Genomic DNA, 26,765 nt, shown 5'->3' with positions numbered 1-26,765 from the left:
CTGGTGCTGCGGCGGCGGGGGTGGCGGTGGCGGCGGTGGCGGCGGGGCTGAGGGCAGCAAAGACATGCAGGCAGCCCGCCGGGGGGAGAGGGACCGGCCGGAGGGGACGCGGGGCGGGCAGGCCGGGCCGGGCTGCCTGAGGAACGGCAGAGACGGCGACGAGAAGGACAGCTGAAGGGAGCGAGGAGAAGGGGGTGGGGAGGGGGACGAGGGCCGCGCTGCCGGGCTTCGAGGACGGTGACCCTGAGAGCGCAGGAGAGGCCCCGCGGCCGCGGCCGCCGACGCCAAGGCCCCGCCGAAGGGAGCTGCGCCTTCCCAGCCGCCGAAGCCGCGTCTATTACTCCAGGAGCAGCTCGGAGCCTGGCCTTGGCCTTGGCCTCCTACCGCTGGGGCTGCCGCCGCTGTGGGGGTTGCTGCTACGCCTGCTGCTGCTGAGGCCGAGGCTGCTACACAGAGACGCCAGCTTTCGGTGCCTTCGCTAGCGCTCACACACGTTCACACCCCCGAAGGCCGGGGGAGAGGCGACCGGGCGATATCGGTTTTGAGATTAATAACAAGGTGCAGAGAGTGCGAGAAGGAGGAGGGTTGATTGACGTGGAGGGGCTGGCGGGAGTCAGTGAATCCCCTGCGCTGAGGGGTGGGGTGAGGGGGAGGAGGCGGAGCAGCGCCGGGGCGGAGCTCCAGAGCCGCGCCTTGGCCCCGCCCCTTGAGTGTAGCGTTTTGTCGAAGTGCGCGTGCGCTGGGCAGTGTTCTTGGCCCTCTTTTTCATTTACTCTTGCTGTTTCTTTCTTCGTTTTCTTGGCTCGAGTGACGAGCAGAGCTGGGAACGCTGGTAGGTTATCAAACACACAAACACAAAGCCTCACCCGTGTTCTTGCGTGAGCCCGGCGATGCTACAAGCTTGCCTGAGGCAGCCTGACAACGAAGCCGAGAGCTGGTTTGGGTGGCTAATGAGACATCACATGAAGTGAGGAGACCAAAGAAAATGTTTCCTGACACCTTAAGTGAGTTTTTCAAAAATGTGTAGTATGTGTAAGTTGTATCGTCAAAAGTAAATAAAAGAACCTGTGACGCTCTGGGATAACCCGTCCTATTTTCAAGTTCTCGCTTCTCGCGATAGAATTACATTGTTTGGCAGTTTATGTGTGCCAACTACAAGATGAAAACTAGAAATATTAATGTTTCCTTGCAGAATGTGGTATTGACATTTTAAGTTTCTGGGGTTTAATTTCATTAATGTGGGTCAACTTCAGCTTTCACCAACAGCAGTACAACAAGCAAATTACACAGGCTCTAGGGGCAAAATACTACTGTTGCAGTTTTGAGCAATTTCAATCTCTTTCGCAATGCATGCTCCAGGATTGTGTATTTCTTGGTCAAGGGTGTATGAATAGCGTTCGGTATTTTTTCCCACAGGAGATTTGTTTAGCACACTAAGCACGTTGTGTTTGCTGCAATTAAATCTTAGGTTCTATTATTGAATGTAAAATGCTTTCATCTCCTGGTGCGGGGGAAGGTGAAGTGAAAATGCAAATGATCGTTTAGCCAGAACTGAACAGCTATTAAGAGTTCACCTTTGCAGAAGCACTACTGCACCACTTTTATCCTTCTCACCAGGAAGCATGAGAGAGTGACTGAGTGAGTAAGTGAAGAAACCCCTCAGGACAGAGAAGACCTAAGGCTACTTTGTTTTTCACCTGTGTTTTAAGTTTACATTTCCTAGCAACACCACCGCCATACTGGCTTTTGTAATAGGTGTCAAAATGACCTTAATCCTGGAAGAAGTCCCATTCATTCCCAACTATCTAGAGTGTAGGCTGACTGTAATGAGTAAATATCTGGCTTTGTAAGCAATAAAGCCAAACAAGTCACTTTAGGAGCCTAGAATAATAAACCTCCCTTGATGCCACAGCATTTCTCCTTGGCACACACACTCTCCTCCTGAAGGAGAAATACTACCAAATGTTGAAGAAATGAGGGAAGGAAACATCTGAAAAAATATGAATTACATTATGTGATAACCTCAGAGATTTAAGTTTCTTCAAATATCATAGGTGTATAGATTTCTAAGTATTCAGTCATACAGTAAATAAGCATATGTAGAGGAGGTATTATGTTCCAGACACTGTATGTGGCATTGGAGATACAAAGTTAAGCATATACAATCCGTTAAGTAGCTGTAGGGGAAGCAGACATATAAACAGGAAATTCTCACAGAACAAACCAGAAATGAAAGTATGAAAGGTAGCACAAAATTAAACACAACAAATGTCAGAGGATAAGGTTGATGTGATAAGGCTGACATTTTCACTTCAGCCATATGATATCTGACCACCCTCACAGGCTGACTAGCTGGGGGAAGAGGGGAGGGCGATGTGGATGTTAACACTAATGGTAGGGTTTGCTGGTCCTGAAGCTCAGGTTTATATATAGAATGTTCATTGCTGGCCTCTAGTAAATGCATCAACATCCACTGAAAAAGAAGGTAATTATAACATTTAGAGTTAATAATAGTAGATATTATTATGAAAAGGTCAATTGAATGCAGTTTGAGTTTAAATAGCCAAAGATGTTCTTTGTATAGCATATTAAATGAATTGACTTACTAAAAACAAGGAAGCAAAACTTGTATAATTATCTGAAAAATAGATTGTTTTTCTTATTTGCAATAAGATTGAGATTAGAGAAACAATAATTTTTAAAGTTGTACAAATTATATTAGCTGAGAAATTAAATCTTTGTAGATATAAAAAAAAAATAATTCCCTCTTAAGACTGTAATTCAAAAGACAAATGCCAACAGCAAGAGTAGCACTTCAGCCATTTTAAAAAACAGTTTTATAGTAGATCAAGGTTTGGAACAAAATAGTAGCCTGCTTTTGATATCTTTTCAAATAAGATTTCAGTGGGAATTATTCATGTTTGTCAGATATTATCATTTTTTAATTAAGACTAGAAATAAGAAAGCAATGAAAAAAATCTCCCTTTAAAGAAGTGATTTATCCATTTGAAAGCTTCTGGCTTAAGTAAGCCCTTTTTGACCAAATTGCTTTAATAGCAGCAGTGTGTAGGTACAATTTGTTCTGAAACAACATTTGTTTATTTGTATTACAGAACTAGTCCATTCTTTCTTAAAAATAAAGTACTTGATGTTATAGAGACCACCTGTTTCTGTTTCAAATTAGCAAATAATATTTGAATAAATCTTCCTATCTGTTGGTAGCGACACAGAAAAATCCTTTATCTTTCCTTGTCACTATGTGCCTTTATCTCTTTTCCAGAATTCTATTGAATAGCTTGCTCAAAAAGCTAAGATTTAAATTTTTGACTTAAGAATATTATTACTACTGGGTAAAGAATCAATTAAATGATTTTACTCATTTCAATACATACTTTTATACCAATAGGTATATAACTTTTCAAGTAAAGTGGCACATTTAAATGTATTCAGTAAGTAAATTAATTTATTAATTAGTAAAATAATTCATTGTAATTTTACTTGATAGTCATTAGTACAATAACTTTTTTAACAAGCACTAATCAGAATAATCTTAAATTTTTACTTCTTAGACCTCCTGACAGGGCCTCCAAACAATTTTACAGTGACATATTCTACCTTTCATTGAACTACGTTCTTCTCTGTCTTCTCACATTTTACTCCTCTAATTCCTCTTCCTCTCTATATATCCCCATGGCTTTATTTCTTATCTTTCTGTAAGACACTGTCTACCATGGGTATGTTCCTCCAAGGAGGTTGAGTTTACTGATTTCCTTTGCCCTCTCTGTGTCCACCCACTCTCTCTTTCCATCACTCCTTTTTTGTTTCTTTCCCCCAAAACAACAGTGGATGACACAAACGACCATCACACTATCTTAGCCAAAGGTAAACATTTTCCGTCATTACTGATAGTATGCCATATGATACCTCAGTCATAGATAAGATGGTAAATAGGCAAAGTTAATCTTGGTACCCTCCTGCTTCCTCTTTCTGCAGTCCCATTCTCAAGTCCCTTCATCTCTGAATATTCAGAATCTCCACCCCAACTCTGTCAACCTCAGTACCACTCTATTTGGTACTTCCTGTACCAGGCAAGAACCACCACCAATAAATGTCCAGTTCCTCAATTTGTCAAGGATTTGAAGATAACTGACATGCTATCCAACCAGTAAAATGCTGTACTCCAGGGATCCTCATAGAGTCTGCAAAGGTATGTTTCAGAAGCCACCTAGAGTACCCAGAGGGGACCTGGTAGTTGGGACCTCAACTAGAACGCCTGTGTTTTATGTTTTACGTATTGGCCATCTATTTGTCTGCCCATTAACCTTCCTCTTTCTGTGAACAGTGTGTCCTTTCATTCAGGAAACTATTCCTGCCTGTACTGTAAACAAGTATTCCAGTGGCAGCTGCAGCCCAAGAAAGTCCCCCAGCGTCTTGGCTCAAGGGTGGGCTTATGATTCAAACAAAAACAAGCGAAGTTCTTCCCCAGGATATTTTCAGGTGGGACTAAGAGAAGAAGGACTCTCCCTTGGCTCTAAGAGTAGAGCCAAGAAGGAAGTCTGAGAGTGACCAGTGGCCACTTACTGCCTTGTGTAGCATGAAGCTAGCACAGAGATGAGAAATGCAGAGAGCAAGTCCTAGCAGTTCTCCAGTTCCAGGTTTCAGTCATCCCTGGGGTCTAGTTGCACCTTTTTCACATAGCGTGGCTAAATTAACTAGTAAATTCTCTTCTATATCAAAACTAACTTGAGTTAGACCTCTGGAACCAAAGCATCCTGACTAATACATTGTGTTTCTTCATGAGTTCTTTCAAAGAAGGCTCACTGCGACTAAAATAAATTTGAAAATCAATGAACTAACAATGAGGTATTATTGGTTGAATTGTAGTCTACCAAACCTTAAAGATCACCTGATCCTACTTCCTCGTTTTCCAAATGAGGAACCTGAGGCAAAGTGATTTGCCAAACATCACCCAGGCAGTCAATACCAAAGTCAGTGTTAAAAACTGGTGTCTAGATACTTAGTTCTCTTCATTACCTTATTCTGTTGCCTGTTTTGTTCTTCTCAAAGGTATTTTAAGAGGCATTTTCTTAGAAATACAACGTTAACCTAAAAGAATAAATCACCAACATTGGCAGTTTCAGACACTGACTGCTTAGTGGGAAGATATTTGGCAGCATGGAGGCCATAATAGACCCTTTCTCCTCTTTGAGCTTCTCAAAAGTTTTTCATATTGGACCCAAATATACTCTTTGAGCCTTATATGGTCACATTTACAAGTTTTAATTACCATCTTTATGCTTATGATTCCCAACTCTACATCTCCAATGCAGAGTTCTCTCCATACATTCAGATTTATATTGCCAATTTCCTCCTGGTATTTCCATCTGGGCAATCTACGCGTATTTTGAACTCAGTATTTCTAAAACTGAGCTCGTTAACTTTCCTCCAAAATCTATTCCTTGCCTTGTGTGATTGATTCATTAAAAATGGTACCACCTTGCTAATGGTCATGTAATCATCAGAATCCTAGGAGTTATCCTTAACTTTTCTCTCTCCTACTCACCAAGATCTACCCATTTTAGCTCCTAAATATTTTCATTAATCTGGTTACTCTTCTCCATCAGGTGCACTGCCAGTATACTTCTTGCACTGCCAATTCAGCCTGTCACCTCTTGCCTGAGCTTTTAAATTTCATCTATTAACCTGTCTTCCTCCTATGCATAATTCTGCCATCCTCCTAAAATGTATTCTATTCATATGACTCTGTTCTTTAATATCCTTCAACAAGTCCCCATAATTTATAAAATGTAACCTAATTTCACAAGTATGTGTCCCTTAATGACTCCTAACTACCACCACCTGCAGCCACTTGACCACCTCTCTCACACCTGCCTTTAATGAACTACTTGTCATTTCTGCAATAGGACATGGTCTCTTAGTTTTGCCATTGCTATTTCCTGAGCATGGTGTGTTCTTTCCCATTTTGTCCACCTCTTGAAATCACCCTTCAAGATTTAGCTGAAACATTACTTCCTCTGTGAAGCCTTCTCTAAAAGCCCTACTGGGTGCTCCTTTAGCACACTGTGCACAACTCTGTTACAATAAGAGAGACACCACAATAGTGTAGATGAGTTACAAAACATTCCCCCCTGAGTGGATGATGTCCATCAAAGCACAGCTCTCACTCAACTCTTGGCCAGATGCTTTTGTGCAATATGCAAACTGAAACAACCATATCAGTGTACTGTCATTATCTGTACATGCACACTTCTGTCTTTCACATGCTGAGCTGTAAACTCCGTCTTAATCTCTAGCACATCAGAATGTCTGACACATAATTCTCAAGAAACATTTGCTTAATCAATTAATCAATGGTAGCATTTCTCAAGTCATATCAAAACCCACTGCCGTCCAGTTGATTCCAACTCACAGCAACCCTATAGGGTAGAGTGAACTACCTCGTAGAGTTTCCAAGGCTGTAATCTTCATGGAAGCAGACTGGCACGTCTTTCTCCCATGGAGCAGCTGGTGAATTCAAAATGCTGACCTTTCAGCACATAATGACTGCGCCACCAGGGCTCCCAAATCATACCATGTAGTCTTAATTTACTAGCAATTAGTTGACAGTAAAAGAGATCAGAAATACCAGTATCTTAGACAAAGATTATTCTTTTCTCACATAAAAGAAGTCTGGAAGTAGTCAATTCAGAGCTCATATGGCAGTAGGGGCCCAGCTCCTTCTATCTTTGGCTTTGCTATCCTTAGAACATGGCTTCTCCTCCTGCCTCATGGTCCAGCGTAGCTATAAGGGCCACTTTGTATGGTTTTACAGTTACGTACTACACAAAGGCACCTGGCCGAGAAGTGAGTGGAGACTACATATTTTGAGGGAGTACATCAACCCAAAGGAGGAACTTTTTCAAATTCATTTGCAAGGATGGGTGCTTCTTTCAATGCTGCTCAAAGGCATTGAAAAGGTTAGCTGAGATCTTATAACCATTGGGGTTCCAGCTATCATATCTATTCTTCTGGCAGGGCAAAAATTACCCTCAAGCGCTTTCCTAAAAGTTCCATCTCAAAAATATCTGCCTAGATTTCATTGACGAGAACTTAAAGACAGGACACAAGTAGCTGAAAGAGAGACTGGGAAACATAGTTTTCAGTTGAGCACACTAATACCATAAATAAACTACTGGGCAGTATAAGTGTAGCGTACATATAAGCTTTCACTTCAACAGTAGATGGTTGGGGAGTCCAAAGAAATAAGAGTTAAGGCATTCTACTGATTTTCCGAACTGAAAGTTTTAACTCTAGCAAAGCAAATTTACAATTATGTTATCTAAGTTACAGCAAGACACTTTAAACAAAATTTTCACAGTCCCTCCCTCCCTCCTTTCCTCCCTCCCTCCCTCCTTCCTCCCTTCCTGTCTTTCTATGAAAGGTCAGTAGAGTATGTTTAAGGTATCCCAAAGAACGCCTATATTTTTAAAAATTCTTAGTCTTCCAGTAGAAGGATTTTCTTAGTCTTTATAAATTAAAAAAAAAAAAAGTCGCCAAGAAGAGTATTCTTCTCCTTTCTCAGATACCACTGAAATGTTAGGACTGTGTGTTTTATATTCATGCTCAGGTCTCTAAGCCAATGGTAATTAGTAAAAGCCCCTAACTGCCTTTCAGTCAAGAATTTTTATAACCAGAACTCAAACACCTTTCCAAACTTAGCACATTTCCTTCACTCACGCTGGGTTTCATCCAAACTTGTCCCCCACATATGCTGTGACTTTCCTGCTCTGTACCTTTGCTCACGTTGTTCGCGGCTTTCACTTCTCAACCTTCCATTTCCACATGACCAAAACAGGCACATCCTTCAAGCACTAGATCCAGCGCTTCTTCTTTCATGAAGCCTTACTTAATGCCCCTGTAACCAGATATAACTTCCTCCCCTTCTGAATGTATACAGCACTTTAAGGATAGAAACTCTTATCGTATGCTATACACTTAACACTTCTGTCTTTGCCTTACAGTTACTTGTATTTGTGTAGTACATGGATCATCTGCCCCACTAGGCTATAAGCTCTTTGAAGGAAGGAATTCTGACATAAATTTAGTGTAGTAGAAATTCTTTGGCCTTTGGAGTCAGACAAATCTGGGTATAAACTTTGGTTCTACCATTTACTATATAATCCCAGGCAAATTGTGCTTCATCTGAAACCTAAGTATAATATCTACTTGCAAGGTTGGCATGAAAACAAATGAAATAGTAAATATTAAGCCTGCAATAGTAGGCACTCAGTGTTTCTTGATTAAATTAATAAATATACATGCTTGTGCTGATTTATATTTAATATTGTGAATTTTTCAAAGATGTCTTCAGGGAGCAGCTACTGTGCTTTCTTCCATAGATTATTTATTTATTTATTGTGCTTTAGGTGAAAGTTTACAAACCAAGTCAGTCTCTCATACAAAAAGCCATATACGCCCTGCTGTGTACTCCCAGCTGCTCTCCTCTTAATGAGACAGCACATTCTTCCTCTCCACTGTGTATTCCCTTTGTCCATTCAAATAGCTCCTGTTCCCCTCTTCCTTCTCCTCTTGCCACCAGCCGAGAGTCGCTCACATAGTCTCATGTGTCTACATGAGCCACAAAGGTCATGCCTCACCACCATCACTGTCTGTATTATAGTTCGGGCCAATCGCTGTCTACAGTTGGTTTCTGGAATGGTTCCAATCTTGGGCTGTCAAAGAGTCCAGGACCATGACCATGACCATCATGGTCCATCCAGTCTCAGTCAGACCATTAAGCCTGGTCTTTTTACGAGAATTTAAGATCTGCATCCCACTCATCTCCTGCTTGATCAGGGATTCTTTGCTGTGTCCTGTCAGACCAGTGATTGGTGGTAGCTGGGCACCATCTAGTTCTTCCAGTCTCAGGCTGATGGAGCCTCTGGTTTTTTGGTGTTCTTTATTCTCCTTTGCTCCGGGTGGGTTGAGACCAATTTATGCATCTTAGATGGCCGCTTGCTGGCATTTAAGACCCCAGACACCTCTCACCAAAGTGGAATGCAGAGCATTTTCTTAATACATTTTGTTATGCCAGTTGACCTAGATGTCCCCTGAAACCGTGGTCCTCAGACCCCCACCCCTGCTACTCTGGCCTTCAAAGCGTTTGGTTGTATTCAGGAAACTTCTTTGATTTTGGTTTAGCCCAGTTGTATTGACTATCCCTGTGTTATATGTTGCACTTCCCTTCACCTAAAATAAATTTTGTCTACTACCTAGTTAGTGAATATCCCTCTCTGTCACTCCCCACCCTCATAACCATCAAAGAGTATTTTCTTCTGTATTTAAACTTTGTCTAGAGTTCTTGTAATAGTGGTCTGATATAATATTTGTCCTTTTGCAACTAATTTCACTCAGCATAATGCCTTCCAGATTCCTCCATGCTATGAAATGCTTCACAGATTCATCGTCGTTCATAATCATTGCATATTATTCCATTGTGTAAATATACTATAATTTATCCATTCATCTGTTGATGGGCACCTTGGTTGCTTCCATCTTTTTGCTATTGGAAACACTGCTGCAGTGAACATGGGTGTGCATGTATCTGTTGATGTAAAGGCTCTTATTTCTCTAGGATCTATTCCAAGGAGTGGGTTTGCTGGATCATATGGTAGTTCTAGTTCTAGTTTTTTAAGGAAGCACCACATCGATTTCCAAAGTACTTGAACCATTTTACATTCCCACCAGCAGTGTGTAAGTGTTCCAGTCTTTCCACAACCTCTCCAATATTTATTATTTTGTGTTTTTTTTTTTTTTTGATTAATGCCAGTCTTGTTGGAGTGAGATAAAATCTCATTGTAGTTTTGATTTGCATTTCTCTATAGCTAATGGTCATGAGCATTTCCTCATGTCTCTGTTAGCAGCCTGAATGTCTTCTTTGGTGAAGTGCCTGTTCATATCCTTTGCCCATTTTTAATTGTGCTATTTGTCTTTTTGTAGTTGAGTTTTTGCAGTATCATGTAGATTTTAGAGATCAGACGCTGATCGGAAATGTTATAGCTAAAAACTTTTTCCCAATCTGTCAGTAATCTTTTTATTCTTTTAGCAAAGTCTTTGGATGAGCATAGGTATTTGACTTTTAGGAGATCCCAGTTATCTAATTTCTCTTCTGGTGTTTGTACATTTTTAATAATGTTTTGTATACTGTTTATGCCATGTATTAGTGCTCCTAACATTGTCCTTATTTTTTCATTCATGATCTTTATAATTTTAGATTTTATATTTAGGTCTTTGATCCATTTTGAGTTGGTTTTTGTGGGTGGTGTGAGGTATGGGTCTTGTTTCCCTTTTTTTACAGATGGATATCCAGTTATGCCAGCACCATTTATTGAAGAGACTGTTTTTTCCCCATTTAACAGACTTTGGGCCTTTGTCAAATATCAGCTGCTCATGTGTCGATGGATTTATGTCTGGATTCTCAATTCTGTTCCATTGGTCTATGTGTCTGTTGTTGTACCAGTACCAGGCTATTTTGACTACTGTGACAGCATACTATGTTCTAAAATCCGGTAGAGTGAGGCCTCCCACTTTGTTCTTCTTTTTCAGTAATGCTTTACTCATCCGGGGCCTCCTTCCCCTCCATATGAAGTTGGTGATTTGTTTCTCCATCTCATTAAAACATGTCACTGGTATTTGGATCGGGATTGCATTGTATCTGTAGATCGCTTTGGGCAGGATAGACATTTTTATGATGTTGAGTCTTCCTATCCATGAGCAAGGTATGTTTTTTCACTATGTAGGTCTCCTTTGGTTCCTTGCAGTGGTGTCTTGTAGTTTTCTTTGTATAGGTCTTTTACATCTCTGGTTAGATTTATTCCTAAGTATTTTATCTTCTTTAGGGCTGTTGTAAATGGTATTGATTTGGTGATTTCCTCTTTGACGTTCTCTTAGTTGGTGTAGAGGAATCCAACTGATTTTTGTATGTTTATCTTGTACCCCGATACTCTGCTAAACTCTTCTATTAGTTTCAGTAGTTTTCTTGAAGATTCTTTAGGTTTTTCTGTGTATAACATCATGTCATCTGCAAACAGAGATACTTTTACTTCTTCTTTGCCAATTTGGATGCTCTTTATTTCTTTATCTAGCCTAATAGCTCTGGCTAGGACCTCCAGCACAATGTTGAATAAGAGTGGTAATAAAGAGCATCCTTGTCTGGTTCCCGTTCTCCAGGGAAATACTTTCAGTCTCTCTCCATTTAGGATGATGTTGGCTGTTGGCTTTGTATAAATGCTCTCTATAACGTTTAGAAATTTTCCTTCTATTTCTTTTTTGCTGAGAGTTTTTATCATGAATGGGTGTTAGACTTTGTCAAATGCCTTTTCTGCATCAATTGATAAGATTGTGTGGTTCTTGTCTTTTGTTTTATTTGTGTGATGGATATCTTCCAGAAGATTTTATGATCAGTTAAAAAAAAAAAAAAAAGTCCATCAATATAATTAGAAGACAAAACCACAAGTAGAAAATACTGAATGTATGTGTTAATTCAAGAAATCTCTTTACAAATAATCTCCAGATAACCATAGCCTAGAAAATTATGGAAATACACAGATTTACTTGCACAGGATTAGGAGGCAGGATCGATGGTTTCTACTTCTAATTCTGTCACTAAATAGTTTTGCTACCATTGGCAATGTATCAGCATCTTCATTTCTTAGCTACCTTGTCTATCAAAAACAGGGGGAGGGAGGGATAAAACAGGGTATTATATACCTTAAACACCTTGAAGGTGAAGTAAGATAACCAAGTAAAAATGTTATGATAAGGAATAAATAACCAAAAAATTCTACATAATTATTATAAGTCTTGTAATTATTTTATTACAATAAGACAAATAGGTAAAAGAAGTGTATCTCTTTTGGCTCCTCCTCTGATGAATTTTTTTTTATTATCAGCTCTAGTGTTTTTTTAAATGATAGAACAACCCCATTTGTTACCCAAAACCAATCTACTCTTTTTTCTTTCTTCTTTTTTCTTTGCTTTCTTCTTTCTCCCTTCCTCCTTTCTTCCTTCCTTCTTTCCTCCTTCCTTCCTTCCTTCTTTCCTCCTTCCTTCTTTCATTTAGTAGTGTGGCATTTACTTGCCTGATCAACTAGATTAATATTTTCACCTGACCAACTCTTTTGGTGGGTAGGAGATTATACGCTAACACATGGGTTGATTCACATACTTGCTTTACGCAAAATACCAAATGTCACTATCTTCTCCTGCTATAAGCATCAAGTAAGAATATGCTGTACTATTTTTCTCTTTCTTGTTTTTCATGACGACTTGTAATTCTGTGTAACAAGCATGAGCTAGAGATTGAAATCATAAAAAAAATTATATGATATCAACCCAAACCTCACACAGATAGGTGAATCTGTTAAAAAAAAAAAAAAAATTATACTCAGTTGCTATATGGATGATGTTTCAAATGAAAACTTTCCATGAAATTCATTTTTATTAATTAAAAACTAATGTAGATGTTCAACTTTTATATTTGTTTTTATTTTAATCATATGCTTTTTAAAATTTAAAGTATTAGCACAAGTAGGAGTGCATGAAGAAAAAAAGAGATAGAAAACACTGTGCATTTTATCAAGATTTCACTACCTGGCATGTTATCCTGAAAGTACCGCATAGTACCATAATTTTCCTAAAGTATTGTGAGGAATGGATATTATATATGTTCTAAAGTTTCTATTTGAAGCATTTTTATATTTCTTTCAGGAACCAAGTACGTTCTTCTGGGATTTTTCCTGTCAACAAAAGACATTTATGTATGTCGTTCTTGTTATTTGTCGCCAGGTTGGCTTTGACTCATGGTGACCTTATATAGAACAGAACAAAATATTGCCTGGTCCTGTGCTGTCTTCATGATCATTGGTATGTATGAGTCTCTTGTTGTGGCTATTGTGTTAATCTATCCCATTGAGGGTTTCCCTCATTTTTGTTGACACTGTACTTGACCAAAATATTTGGTAGAGACATTTAAGTATGGCCTCTAAAAATATGCCCTATACCATGCTGAAGAGAGTGCTAAACTAGCTATACCATTTGGCTGAGGCCAAAGTAGGAAATTCTTCCCACTAAAATGAAGATTGCTGGGTCTGCTGACTTACCCCATCACAGATGAGAAGCTGGAACAACAGGAGAGAAATTGGTAGACATCAGCTACAAGTGGAACAGAGATAGAATAGCAGGCTTATTCCCCATGGTGGGAGGTGTTGAAGAGGCTCTGTGTAGATGTGCTAACATATTTTAAAAGTCCGCTACATCCTATATGAAAAAGAAAGTGCAGAGTCGCCTTTAGACCCAGCAACTCCTCTCATCATAAAATGTGCTGTAGTGAATGTCAAGCTGTGGCCTATTTGATTTGCCGCTCCTCCTTCCTAACGGCACTGTTGAGTAAGGGGTCTAACAGAGAAAAGTTTCCATCCAGCATTTCCTACAGTGGGGAGAGGAGCTGAGGTCTTAACAACTTGTGGAAAACTCTCAGAAATATTTGGCTAATAGAGAAAGAGAAGGATAGGAGTGAAGTTGGGAGAAAGCATTTTGTCGGAGATTAGAGGTCCAGGAGTAACTCGTGAAATCAGGACCCAGCAAATCTGAGTTTTGTCAAATTCCCTTCCAATTATACAGGCTGATAAATCATGAGGAAACTGTCATTTCCTTGAGCACCATATATTTGTTGTTGTTGTTAATAGCCTTTTATTAATGAATTTGCATTGTAGAAAATTAGAAAATACAGACAAGCAAAAATAAAAATATTTATACTTCCACTATACTTAACACCATAGGTGAGCCACGGTGGCTCAGTGGTTGAAGTGCTTGAGTGCTAACCGAAAGGTCTGCAGTTCAAATCCACCAGCTACTCCTTGGGAGCAGGAAACGACAGCCTGCTTCCAGAAGGATTTACAGCCTTGGAAACCAAATGCAGTGGTTCTACTCTGTCCTCTTGGGTGGCTGTGAGTTGGAACTGACTCGACGGCAATGGGTTTGGTTTTCGGTATACTTAACACTTTACTGGTATGTGTTATTACAGAACTCTTCCTATACATTTGTTGAGCTAAATGAATTCACACCATATATGCTGCCTTATAACTAGTTTTTATTAGCTAATGTCCATCTATATTAGTAATTTTTTAATTTAATATACAGAACATATGTGTCGTTTAGAGTTGGTATTTCCAAACCAGTCTCCAATTCAGAGTACGATTCCACACATTATAATCAGGTATTATGGCTCATAAGTCTTTCTTGATCTAGCACTATCCCTTTTTTATGATCCTACCTGGTTCAAGGGACTGGGACAATTGTTCTGAAGAATGTCACACTTTCTGGTTGTCTAATTGCTTCATTTTGTTATCATTTGGTTTGTTCAACTATCTCCTGTATTTTTATAAACTGGATGTTACATCTAAAGCTTAATTGATCCAAATTAAATTTTTTATACATCATAGGTATATTCTGTATTTCATGTTGCATCACCTCAGAAGACACATAATAACTGATTGCCTCACTGTAAATGATGCTTAATTTAGACTCTGGACTAGGATAAAGACAGCACGACCATTCCCAAATCTAGCTCAATATGTTGTATATGTAAAGACTTAATAATTGTTTGGTGAAATGTAGAGTTCAATATTGCTTCTTGCCCTTAAGGATTTTATACATTAATTAAGCAAGAAGACTTAATTTGGTTTCAGAATCCATCATCTAACCTTTTATTTTGTTTTTATGTCAAAAGTACATTTAGCCTTTGTGATTCAGTTTTCCTTTGTATTTTGTTAAAATTAGTTTTCATATACCAGCTTATACTGGGAGACGATAGCCTAGAAGCACGCGAGATGGCTGGGGCAAATAAGCCAGATATTAACATCTTGCAACATATAGTCTACCCATTAAATAATTTACATTTTTTAATATGAGATTTATATAATCTAGAGTAACTCTTTAAATGTTAAGCGTTAGTTTTTTTTTTTTTTTTTTTAACTAATACTGCTGGTACAACTACAGAAAACAAAGTTGATGAACTTCTACCAGCTGACCTTAAAATAATCATTAGTTAAAAGAATTTTGCTCTTTTCTGCAACAAGGATAATCTTGTTATTCATGTTCTTTCCACAATTATACTCTTTTATTTAGCTTGTCTGTATTGGTGACCCAGTCCCCCGCAAAAAACGAAAGCCCAATATTTTTAATATTTCAAATCATCTAACTTCTTATTTATTTTCCATGTATTATGACATTCTTTGTCTACACTGTACTCAATATGGCTATTTTTGTACAAACTTTCAGATTTAACTATTTTAACTGACTAGACCAACCAAACCTTTTTTTTTTCCTTTGACAAAACTTATGAAATAGAGCAAATCTTTTGCTGCATGGATAGAGCTTCTGTTTCACTCCTTAGTTCTAAAATGACTCATGGTCACCACACACTTTAATTTGCATTCTCTTTTGTTAACCTTTTCAGTTCCTTCTTTCTGTCAACCTGAACTTACAAGTCAGGAGTCCAGCATATGATGTGATTTAAGAGAACCACACAAAAGTGTTTTCCCCATTGCTTGTGATAATGACTGAAAATTCTCCATATGGATTCAGTCGTTTGAAATAGAACTTTTCTAAAATACCATGTTAAAATGTGCATCGCCTTCAATTAGCATGTCCCAATACCTATTATGTAGAACACTTCTATGAAATTCTCGGGGTATGAGAAATTGTGGTTCAAGTAAATTCAGGAAATGCTACATACTACATTTTTTCTCTTGAAAATTTGCCATACTCTTAAGCTTAACAAGAAAATTGAGGTCTTACCTAAAGAAACACATTTAACTTTGTCTAACCCAGTGTTTCTCAAATATATTGACCAAAGAACTCTGCTTAACACTCATAAGTTTTTTATAGTACATGTTCTATGGAGTATTCTTTGGGAAACACTATTAAAACCTATAATCAGCAAAGCCTTGCTTCAGAACCGTATAACCATAAAGTTGGAAGTCTCATGTTGCTAGTAATGTAGTTTAAACCTCAGGTTTTTCAGACAAAGAAGTAAACCAAAAATTAAAAAAAAAAAAACAAAAAACCATTGCTGTCGAGTCAATTCCAACCATAGCAATCCCATAGGACAGAGTAGAGCTGCCCCATAGAGTTTCCAAGGAGAAGCTGGTAGATTTGAACTGCCAGCCTTTTGGTTAGCAGCCATAGCTCCTAACCACTGTACCACCAGGGCATTGATAAAGAAAGAGGCCTATAAAATTAGATAAATGGCTTAAATAACAAAGCCAGAATTAGAACCAATGTTTCCCATCTGATCCCTGGGAACGGAAACAATCCACCTCCATAATCTTCCAATTGAAATGAAGCCCACAAATTATTTGAATAAAATGCTACAGCTATAGATCACATAGGAAGAGGGCTCTTTGACTGAGTTACTGGCTGTCTTAAGTGATATCATAAGATATAGGGAAAGGGGTGTGAGTCTTTGTGGGTTTTTTTTATTGTCGTTGCTGTTGTTTGTTTTTTTGCAAAAATGAGAACAACTCATGCATAGAGCTATAAAATTTACTTTTTTTCACTTGAACTTATATTGTTAATATATTATCATGTATAATATATTAAATATAACCGTAGAGTATATTTTTCAACCCTGTTAGACCCAACACTCACTCCCTTTTAATAGCAAATATTTTGTAATGCCTTTCTTTATTATCCTAAGATGAAATACATAGTTAATATAATCTGTGTACATAAACAGTTTATAAAAAGGCAATATAATGCCTTAGCTATAGTATATAGGATAATGAAAACAAAAATAGTTTATGATGAAATAATACAATGAAAGATTCAGGCATGACTGCATTAGAAGGCATGGTGCAGAAGCTAGATGCTTGTACCTACATGTAGTGTTCATGCAAATGCTGTGGCCACAAAAGTAGACTGATACAGATGAGCGGCACTGCCATAGCTGATGTGATCTTTCCAAAATGGTGAACTAGTCTTGGTAAAATTCCAGACGAAACAAAGCACACTCTTTCCTCTATTTACATAATAGCTACATTCCTGGGAAATTCGTATTAAAACCATAAAAAATAAAACCCTTTGTATTATAAGTAAAATAGAATTGGGCTCTGGGTTCAGATCATTATGAACACATTTTCCTCCCCCATGAATGTCCAGAGGAACATTTTAAAATTATGTAGGATGCAGAGACACGTATTCTTCTATATGCAGAACTTTCCTGTCCACGTATCCCAAGTAGCACATCCTCTCCTCCCCCATCCCGGTCATTGTGATGTCCAATACTCTTTGCTGCAAACTTTGAATAAAAATTGGGACTATATCAGTTTAAGAACCACTGTTGTAGAGTGTGTTTTAAAGATTGCGTAGCATTCCATTAAGGTCCTTGGATGGCACAAACAGTTAGCACTTGACTATTCACCTAAAGGTTGGTAGTTCAAACCCATCCAGTGGTGCCATGGAAGAAAGGCCTGGTCATCTGTTTCTGAAAGATTACAGCCAAGAAAGCCTATAGAGCAGTTTGGCTCTGTAACACGTGGGGTTACCAGGAGTTAAAATCAGCTTGGCGGCAATGGGTTTGGGTTTTTCTTTTAGCAAAAAATATCAAATTATGTATATTCACTAAATTCAAGTTCACAACCTTCTTAAATCACTAATAATCATAAGATGAGTCACTTACTAAGAGCTCACAATGTCCCAGGCATTTTATTTGCATTTGACTATTTACCCTTTACAACCACCATGTCAGGTAAGTATTATTTTTCCATTTTACAGATGAGGAACTTGAGGCTCAAAGATGTCAAATAGCTTTCCTCAGGGAAGCCAGAATCCAAAGTCAGGTCTAAGAACATGTTTAAGTCCATGAGTTTAGCCATTACAATATACTGACACATGTAGTTTTTATTGCTTCTTAGGGCAGCTACTCTTTCTGTCCAATGCTTTTCTTACCTTCTGGTGCAGCTTGCCTTTGTAATTGTGTTTCCTTTTCCATCTTTCAGCAACAATTCTTTTCTGGAAACATATGAAGCAGTTCCCCACTCCCTCCTCTTTTCAACTTTTTAAAGTAGAGGTCTGTGCTAGATTTGGATCTGCTACAATTGGTTCTAATTGATGTCCTTGCCCTCAGGCTGTCTTTGAGTGAATGATTCAGTGTAACTGAGCAAATTCAATTTTTAAAGGAGCTTGAGAAGTTTTAACCTGAAAGAACATGTCCAGGGAGTATACTGTTACATGGCCTCTTTCTCCTCACCAGCGTTCACTTTTTAAGCTAGTAGATTGTTGCTACTACCTGCAAAATTTCATCTGAGAATACTATTTCGGTGGTTATGAATGATCTCCTCATTAGTGGACTGCTTTTTTCCTCCATTACTGAAGTGGAAATAATTTGAGAACAGAGAACATGCATTGCACATAATACACAATAAATATCTGTTGGGTAATTACATGAAGTTGAGTTCAGCATTATTTAGCACAATAATTATAAGCTAAACATGAACAACTTCTCACATAGGCCGTTTGTGTTTTGTTTTCCACATCTATAAATTGAGCATAATATTTCCTAATTCACAGGGTTGTGAAGATTCAGTGAGATGGTATTTGTGAAATTATCACAGAATTGTACCAGCATATACCAAAACCAAACCAACCCCATTCATAGCAACCCTATAGGACGGAGAAGAACTGTCCCATAGAGTTTCCAAGGAGCACCTGGCAGATTTGAACTGCTAGCCCTTTGGTTAGCAGCCATAGCACTTAACCACTATACTACCAGGGTTTCCTCCTGCACATAGGAGACATTCAAAGGGTCTTTTCTCTTTCCCTTTCTATAGTTTCCCCACAACCCCCTTCCTTTCACGGAATTCATTTAGTTGGTGTTGAGGGTTCAAATTTTGAATCTGTGTACATATAGATGTTTCATTTTTTATTTAATTTCTACATGACATGCATATGGATATTTTGGTGGGATTTCTGGACACAATCAACAAACTTTTAATCTTATGTTATATATACAGGTAGTCCCCAACTTAACAGTGGGGTTCTATTCTGACAGCTGTCGTAAGTTGGTTCTGGCATAAGTTGAATACTTTTTTTTTTTTTTTAGTTTTCATTATTATTGCCTTTTATCATCATTATCTTTATAAATACGATCTTTATTTGTCTTTGGGAGTTAGAAACATTTCGTATAAACTTACAAATATATTTTAATACGTACATGTATGTTACTAACAATAAGATGTACCAAAAAAAAAAAAAAAACAGTCATGAGTACAATTTGTGGTAACTCCAATATACCGTAAGTTGGGACTACATATATATATATATGTATATATACATATATATATATATCCCTGATGGCACAGTGGTTAAGAGCTTGGCTGCTAACCAAAAGGTCGGCAGTTTGAATCCACCATGCACTCCTTGAACACCCTATGGGGCAGTTCTACTCCGTCCTATAGGGTTGCTGTGAGTCACAGTCGACTCGACAGCAACAGGTTTTACACACACACACATACATACATATGTATACATAGAGACCCTATTTCCCTAATTAGGGTGAAAAAGGAAACTAAAGTGCTCTCATAGTAAGGAACTGTCTTTCCTACTTGTACTATTACTGCATGTATATGTCTCTTGAAGGAATGTTAAGCTTGTTGTATTGTACTAAATGCAGTCATCCTGAGGAGCCCATAAGAGTAAATCCTCAGATCTGGGAGTAGAGTCTTGTCTGAATGACTAGGCCTTTTCTGTTGACAGTTGCCAATGATGGAGTCTACTTCTCAGACAGAAAAGTTTAACTGAGTAGGTGGGGCCAAAATTGATATGAGACAAGATTTGATCTCCACAGGTCAAGAAAATCAGAATGTTTGGAAGTGTACTGTTGAGTAATTACCATTAAAGTTGCCTCCCATGATCCACCATAATGTAGCAAACTGGGAGCCAAGAAGGAAGAACACAGATAAAATCTGTTTGTTTTTTGTCTTTTCTTATCCCTTCAATGTAGCTCATGAGCTTCGGAGAGCAATGTATAACTTCAGCCAGTTTATTAATTAGGTTTATTTCCCTTTGTTTTCCCTCAGTCATAATAAACTATTTTAGCTATACTACAGAAAGCCAGGAGAGGGTCACTTGCCCATGGTTGGCCAGATGCCAAAAGGAGAATCTGTAAACAGCACCCTCCCTCTCAGTAGTGTATGGTTGTCTCAATGGCAGTCAGCTTAAAGACCACAATGGCAAAGGAAAGCTGGGCAGAAACAGACCGGGCCATGTGATCCAATTGTCTCTGAATCATCTGAAAATTCTCCTTCTAATGCTAAACTTGGAAGATTCGGGCTATATTTTTGTAAAGAAAGGCAGAATTCCAACATATATGGTTCATGGCTCTATCCTCAGAGCCTACCTAGCACATGGTACCCACTAAGAATTTGTAGAATTAATAACTAAGCCAGTATATATTTACTGAGTTTTGTTTTGTTTTGTTCCTAACACTGTGTTTCATAGCCAGCATCTAAGCTACAGTACAGGCAACTTTTTCAGATTCATTGAAAACCCATTGAGTGCCTTCTACAAAAAAGGAACTGAGCTAGCTGCTCTGAGAGGCACAAAGATGAATAAGATGGCATCTTGCTTTAAGAAGCTTAAAAATCTAGTCGTAGAGATAGACACAGACATAAATAACTCCCTCTTTAATGTGTAACCTCAGGGGTTCTGACATTCCCCAGCTCCTTACCTTTTCTCTTTTTGTAAGCATTTTTCCATTTCTCTCTCCCTTAAGAACACTCGTGCTTTTATGTTTCATCTTCTTTGCCTGATTCTCTCCCTTGACTCCATTCTTATGTTCTTTCATATCTGCTATTATTCTTATTGCTCTAATAGCTCTCTGCTCTCTCTTTTAAGTGTTGAGTACATCCTTCTTGACTGGAGAAAGGACTTCTCTGGAGGCTTTTCTTTTATTATCTTTCATGTTTGATTTCTTTTCATTTTCTTTCAAGTTTTCCGCACTTCAGATGGGCCATTCCTAACTTTTGGTAGAATAGCCCTCTCTAGATTTCTCCCCAGAAGATATTTAGTAAATGTCTTAGTAAAATGAAAAGTCTGTGCCTAATGTGCCACCTTTTATTTCTTAAGCACGTAATATATTACAGAAGCAGCTTAAAGTTCTTAATGGTAAACCTACGCATGCTGACTTATAAACAATATTGTCTTACTAAAGGCGGAGGAGATAATAAGTATTATATCTGAAGTCTGAGTTGTGTAGCAAAGTTCCAATAAAATGAATTAAGGCAAAAAAGTATAAAGCCTCTCCATTGTGGGAGAAAAAAAGAGAATGAAATATTACTTTGCATTTTTTTCTGAATATTTCATTACTATATTTCTGATTTCATTTAATACTTAAAAATTTACCAAACTTTTTTATGTACATCAGATCATTTGATCTTCACAACAGGTCTGTTGTGAAGAAATCAGAGTCATATCATGACTATAATTTCTAGCAGATAAATAAATAATATCTCCAGAGTCACAAGATCTAGGTCTCAAATGAAGACATTCTTACTGTTAGGACATGGTCCTTCTGCTTCTTCAGGCTATACATTTTTTTATTAGGCCATTTTTTTTTACATTTAAATATCATTTTATTTCTCTTGAATTTTCTGAAAACCATGACCTCTGTTAGAAATACTTTTTCACTAAATCCTTGTGTAGAAAATTAGAATATAGATTATTTTTATGGTAATCCAGTGGTAAACTTTTCACAATATAAAATTCAATCTTTAGTAACTACCAATGCAGATGGCACTGCTTGAAGCGTTGGAGCTGGAGAAGCCCAGGAGATGAACACTACAGATCCAAATTTTGCATTGGGCATTGTTTACAGTAGCAAAAAGATGGAAACAACCTAGATGCCCATCAACACATGAATGGGTATTATGCTGAGTGAAGTAAGTCAATCACAAAAGGACAAATATTGTATGAGACCACTACCATAAAAACTCATGAAAAGGTTTACACACAGAAAGAAACAATCTTTGATGGTTATGAGGGAGGGAAGGGGTAGGGATGGAAAATCACTAAATAAACAGTAGATACGTGCTAACTTTGGTGAAGAGTGAGACAGTACACAATACTGGGGAAGCCAGTATAACTTGTACAAGACAAGGTCATGGAAGCTCCATACACACAACCAAACTCCCTGAGGGACCGAATTGCTGGGCTGAGGGCTGTGGGGACCATGGTCTTGGGGAACATCTAGCTCAATTGTCATACATAGTTTATAAAGAAAATGTTCTACATTCTGCTTTGGTGAGTAGCGTCTGGGGTCTTAAAAGCCTGTGAGCAGACATCTAGAATACTCCACTGGTCTTACCCCTTCGGGAGCAAGGAAGAATGAAGAAAACTAAAGATACAAGGGAAAGATTATTCCAGTGGACTAATGGACCACAGCTACCACAACCTCCACCAGTCTGAGTCCAGTACAACTAGAAGGTGCCTGGCTACCACCACTGACTGCTCTGGCAGGGATCACGATAGAAGGTCCCAGACAGAGCTGGAAAAAAATGTAGAACAAAATTCTAACTCAAAAAGAAAGACCAGACTTGCTGGCCTGACAGAGGCTGGAGAAACCCCAGGAGTATGGCCCCCGGAAACACTTAGAGTTCAGTAAATGAAGTCACTCCTGAGATGCACCCTTCAGCCAAAGACTGGACAGGCCCATAAAACAAAACAAGGGTAAAGGGGCATACCAGCCCAGGGGCAAGGACTAGAAGGCAGGAGAAAACAGGAAAGCTGCTAATAGGGAAACCAAGGTTGAGAAGAGAGAGTGTTGACATGTTGTGGGGTTGTTAACCAATGTCATAGAACAGTATGTGTACTAACTGTTTAATGAGAAACTAGTTCTGTAAACCTTCATCTAAAGTACAATAAAAAAAGGAAAAATACTTGCATTGGATCCCAAGAGAGCTCTGTAATATTCCAAAGACAGAATTAGACTGAGAACACTTACGCAATTGTCTATGTCAAATACTAAACACCAGTGTCAAATATCAAAATATTAAGTATAGCCAGAATGCTCCTTGGAAGCGAGGATGGTGGGACTTTGTGTCACATACTTTGGACATGTTATCAGGAGGCACCAGTCCCTGGAGAAGGACATCATGCTTGGCAGGGTACAGGGTCAGTGGAAAAGAGGAAGACCCTTAACGAGGTGGATTGACACAGTGGCTGGAACAATGAGCTCAAGCATAACAATGATTGTAAGGATGGCGCAGGACCGGGCAATATTTCGTTCTGTTGTGCATAGGGTTACTATGAGTCGGAACCGACTCGACGGCACCTAACAACAACAATGACAAAGAATTAAAGGAATAGTATATTATTAAATGAAGATGATCTGACTCTTCATTCCAATGAAATTTTGTGGAATAAGACCTTTGTCTTAGCGAAACTACATGGGGCAGCTTGACAATCTTAAAGTTGGGGTAAATAAATAGAAATCATCAGAGTTTTCTAACAGGATTAGCTGGAAATGACAAACTAAAATGAAGTAAAAATAAAAATTCTTATCATGCATTGCCTCCAAAAGCCTTCATTCCTACCACCAAACCCACTACCGTTGATTCGATTCTGACTAATAGCAACTCTGTAGGACAGAGTAGAACTGCCCATAGAGTTTCCAACACTGCCACATCTTTCTCCCACACAGCAGCTGGTGGGTTTGAAGTGCCAACCTTTCAGGTAGCAGTTGAGCACTATAACCACCGCACCACCAGGGCTCCTCCAAAGTCTTCATTAGGCTCTTATAAGTCTAAGTCACATAAGACTAAATCTCACATATGCACTTAGCCGCCTACCATACTGAAAGGCAAACTGCAAATCAGCCAAGGGTAAATGTGTGTGTGTATGTATATATAGTTGTTGTTGTTAGGTGCTGTTGAGTCAGTTCTTACTCATAGTGACACTACGTATAACAGAATGAAACATTGCCTGGTCCTGCACCATCATCACAACTGTTGCTATGTTTGAGATCATTGTTGTAGCCACTGTGTCATTCTGTCTCATTGAGGGTCTTCCTCTTTTTCGCTTAGCCTGTACTCTACCAAGCATGTTGTCCTTTTCCAGGGACTGGTGCCTCCTCATAACATGTCCAAAGTATGTGAGACAAAGTCCCACCATCGTCGCTTCCAAGGAGCATTCTGGCTGTACTTCCTCCAAAACATACTTGTTCATTCTTCTAGCAGTCTGTGCCATATTCAATATTCTTCGCCAACACCGTAATTCAAAGGCATCAATTCTTCTTTGGTCTTCTTTATTCATTGTCCAGCTTTTGCATGCACACAAGACAATTGAAAATAGCGTGGCTTGGGTCAGGGCCATCTTAGTCCTAAAAGCGATGTCTTTGCTTTTCAACACTTTAAAGAGATCTTTTGCGGCAGATTTGCCCAATACAATACGTCGTTTGATTTCTTGACTGCTGCTTCCATGGCTGTTGATTGTGGATCCTAGTAGAATGAAATCCTTTACAACTTCAATCTTTTCTCCATTTATCATGATGTTGCTAATTGGTCCAGTTGTGAGGATTTTTGTTTTCTTTATGTTGAGGTGTAATCCATATTGAAGGCTGTAGTCTTTGATCTTCATCAGTAAGTGCTTCAAGTCCTCTTCCCTTTCAGCAAGCAAGGTTGTGTCATCTGCATATTGCAGGTTGTTAATGAATGTTCTTCCAATCCTGCTGCTGCTTCTTCATATAGTCCAGCTTCTTGGATTTTTTGCTCAGCATAGAGATTGAATGAATATGGTGAAAGGATACAACCTCAATGCACACCTTTCTTGATTTTAAACCAGGCAGTATCCCCTTGTTCTGTTTGAACAACTGCCTTTTGGTCTATGTACAGTTTCTACATGAGCACAATTAAATGTTCTGGAATTCCCATTCTTTGCTGTGTTATCCATAATTCATTACGATCCACATAGTTAAATGCCTTTGTATAGTCAATAAAACACAGGTAAACATCTTTCTGATATTGTCTGCTTTTAGCCAGGATCCACCTGACATTAGCAATGATATGCCACGTTCCACATCCTCTCCTGAATCTGGCAGTTCCCTGTTGATGTACTGCTGCAACTGGTTTTGATTTGTCTTCCACAAAATTTTACTTGTGTGCGATATTAATGATATTGTTCGATAATTTCTGCATTCTGTTGGAATACATATTACATATATGTAAAAACCTCTTCTTTCCCATGCCTATCAAGAAACACCAGACCCCAACTAATGAAAATGTTTCTTTCCAAAAGTTTAAGATAGTTGCTTAACAGCCTATACTTATATCCTGAGTGTGAATTGGTTTTTTTGCCACTTGGAGTATAACAATGTAAAAATCAAGTAAAAAAATTCAGTTAAGTCATTTAAGATGTGGTTTAAAATCTCTATCAGCTCTTATTTATATCGTGTTTTTATTCCTTAGATTGTACATTTGCAGAGTAAAATGTAGCATAAAGCCAAAGAGAGCATTATCATAGAAATATATACACATCAATTTAATTCTTCATATAATTGAGAATAGGGGCTGATCCAAGATGCTTAATAAATCTGGCGGGCTCTTTACCTAGTCTTAGAATCTAGCACTGGTTTTTTGTTGTTGTTGTTGTTTTTATTTTCTTTTTTTAATGGCTGTTAGAAAGATTTTGGTTTTTTTTTTTTTTTTTATCTAAATCATCTTACGGGCAGTTTATATATGGGAATACAGAGTGTTTCCCTCAGAAAGAAGACTAAGTTGTTAACCCTGCCTTTGATGTTTCTTGTACATTGATCTGTTTTTCTGCTGTCAGTAATAGTTTCTTGGAAGCCATAAAGGATTGCTGAACACCTAATCATGGTCTATTTTCCATATTTATCTCAAAATGTTATCTTCTCTTTAAATTTTGTTTCATTTTCTTCAGAATCTTACAACTCCTAAAATCTTCTTTCTCTGCTATAGAGTCGTAACCTGGATATAGACCAAGATCCTGATTTGCTTCTCCTTGGAAATTCTGGTGATGTAGTGGTTAAGTGCAACAGCTGCTAACCAAAAGGTTGGTAGTTCAAATCCACCAGGTGCTCCTTTGAAACTCTATGGGGCAGTTATCCTCTGCCCTATTGAGTCACTATAAGTCAGAATCCACTTGATTACAGCGGGTTTGGTTTTTTGGTTTTCACCAGCCAGCTGTGTGATTTTTAGAAAATCTCTTCACTTCTTGGACCTCCATTTTTTTATCAATAATATGAGGAGTTTAGCCAAGGCATCTTCTTAGTGTATCCCTTCTTAACTATTCATTGACATAAAACAGGTGTGCAAAAATACTTATTACTTATGTAAAGTAATTGATATTACTAAGCTATACATGTGAAAAATGTTGAATTGGTAAATGTTGTGTTATATATTTATCTTTATGACAATTAAAAACAACTTTTTGAAGGAACAAAGATTAGCTTGTTTTTTATATGTGGGTTTGCCCAGAATTATGAGGGTCTCTCTGACATGAATACAGTGGGAGGACTGGCTGGTAAGGTGGGAAAAGGGACATGCTGAAGGGCTCCCTGCTGGAAATATTCAACATATGGCATCATGAAGTTCAAGTCTGAGAATCATTAACAAGATGCATCTAAAGCTTTTTGAAGAGTGATGACCAATCCTTGATACCAAGATCGTTTCAAAGTTTTCATCTCTTAC

General features: G+C 38.3%; 1 protein-coding gene across 8 annotated transcripts in view; it reads left to right on the top strand.

The window, feature by feature from the left end:
• Positions 1-730: 730 nt before the first annotated feature.
• The window catches only part of MRPL1 (mitochondrial ribosomal protein L1), a 155,576-nt gene continuing 129,541 nt past the window's right edge, over positions 731-26,765 (top strand). For 2 of the 8 annotated variants that reach the window (XM_064285674.1, XM_064285675.1), the window contains exons 1-2: positions 731-1,004; positions 12,847-12,924. Coding sequence is in view for 3 of the 8 variants with exons in the window: in XM_064285672.1 (XP_064141742.1) it covers positions 12,861-12,924 (64 nt within the window). In the remaining 5 variants the exon portion in view is untranslated. Of the gene's footprint in view, positions 1,005-3,993; positions 4,208-12,846; positions 12,925-13,838; positions 14,068-26,765 lie in introns of all 8 variants that reach the window. The other 6 variants (XM_064285678.1, XM_064285676.1, XM_064285677.1 and 3 more) reach the window with 6 other exon arrangements.

Source organism: Loxodonta africana, chromosome 5 (assembly GCF_030014295.1).
Source record: "Loxodonta africana isolate mLoxAfr1 chromosome 5, mLoxAfr1.hap2, whole genome shotgun sequence".
NCBI lineage: Eukaryota > Metazoa > Chordata > Mammalia > Proboscidea > Elephantidae > Loxodonta > Loxodonta africana.
Note: the sequence above shows the minus strand (reverse complement) of the source record. Positions and strands in the feature narration are given on the sequence as shown.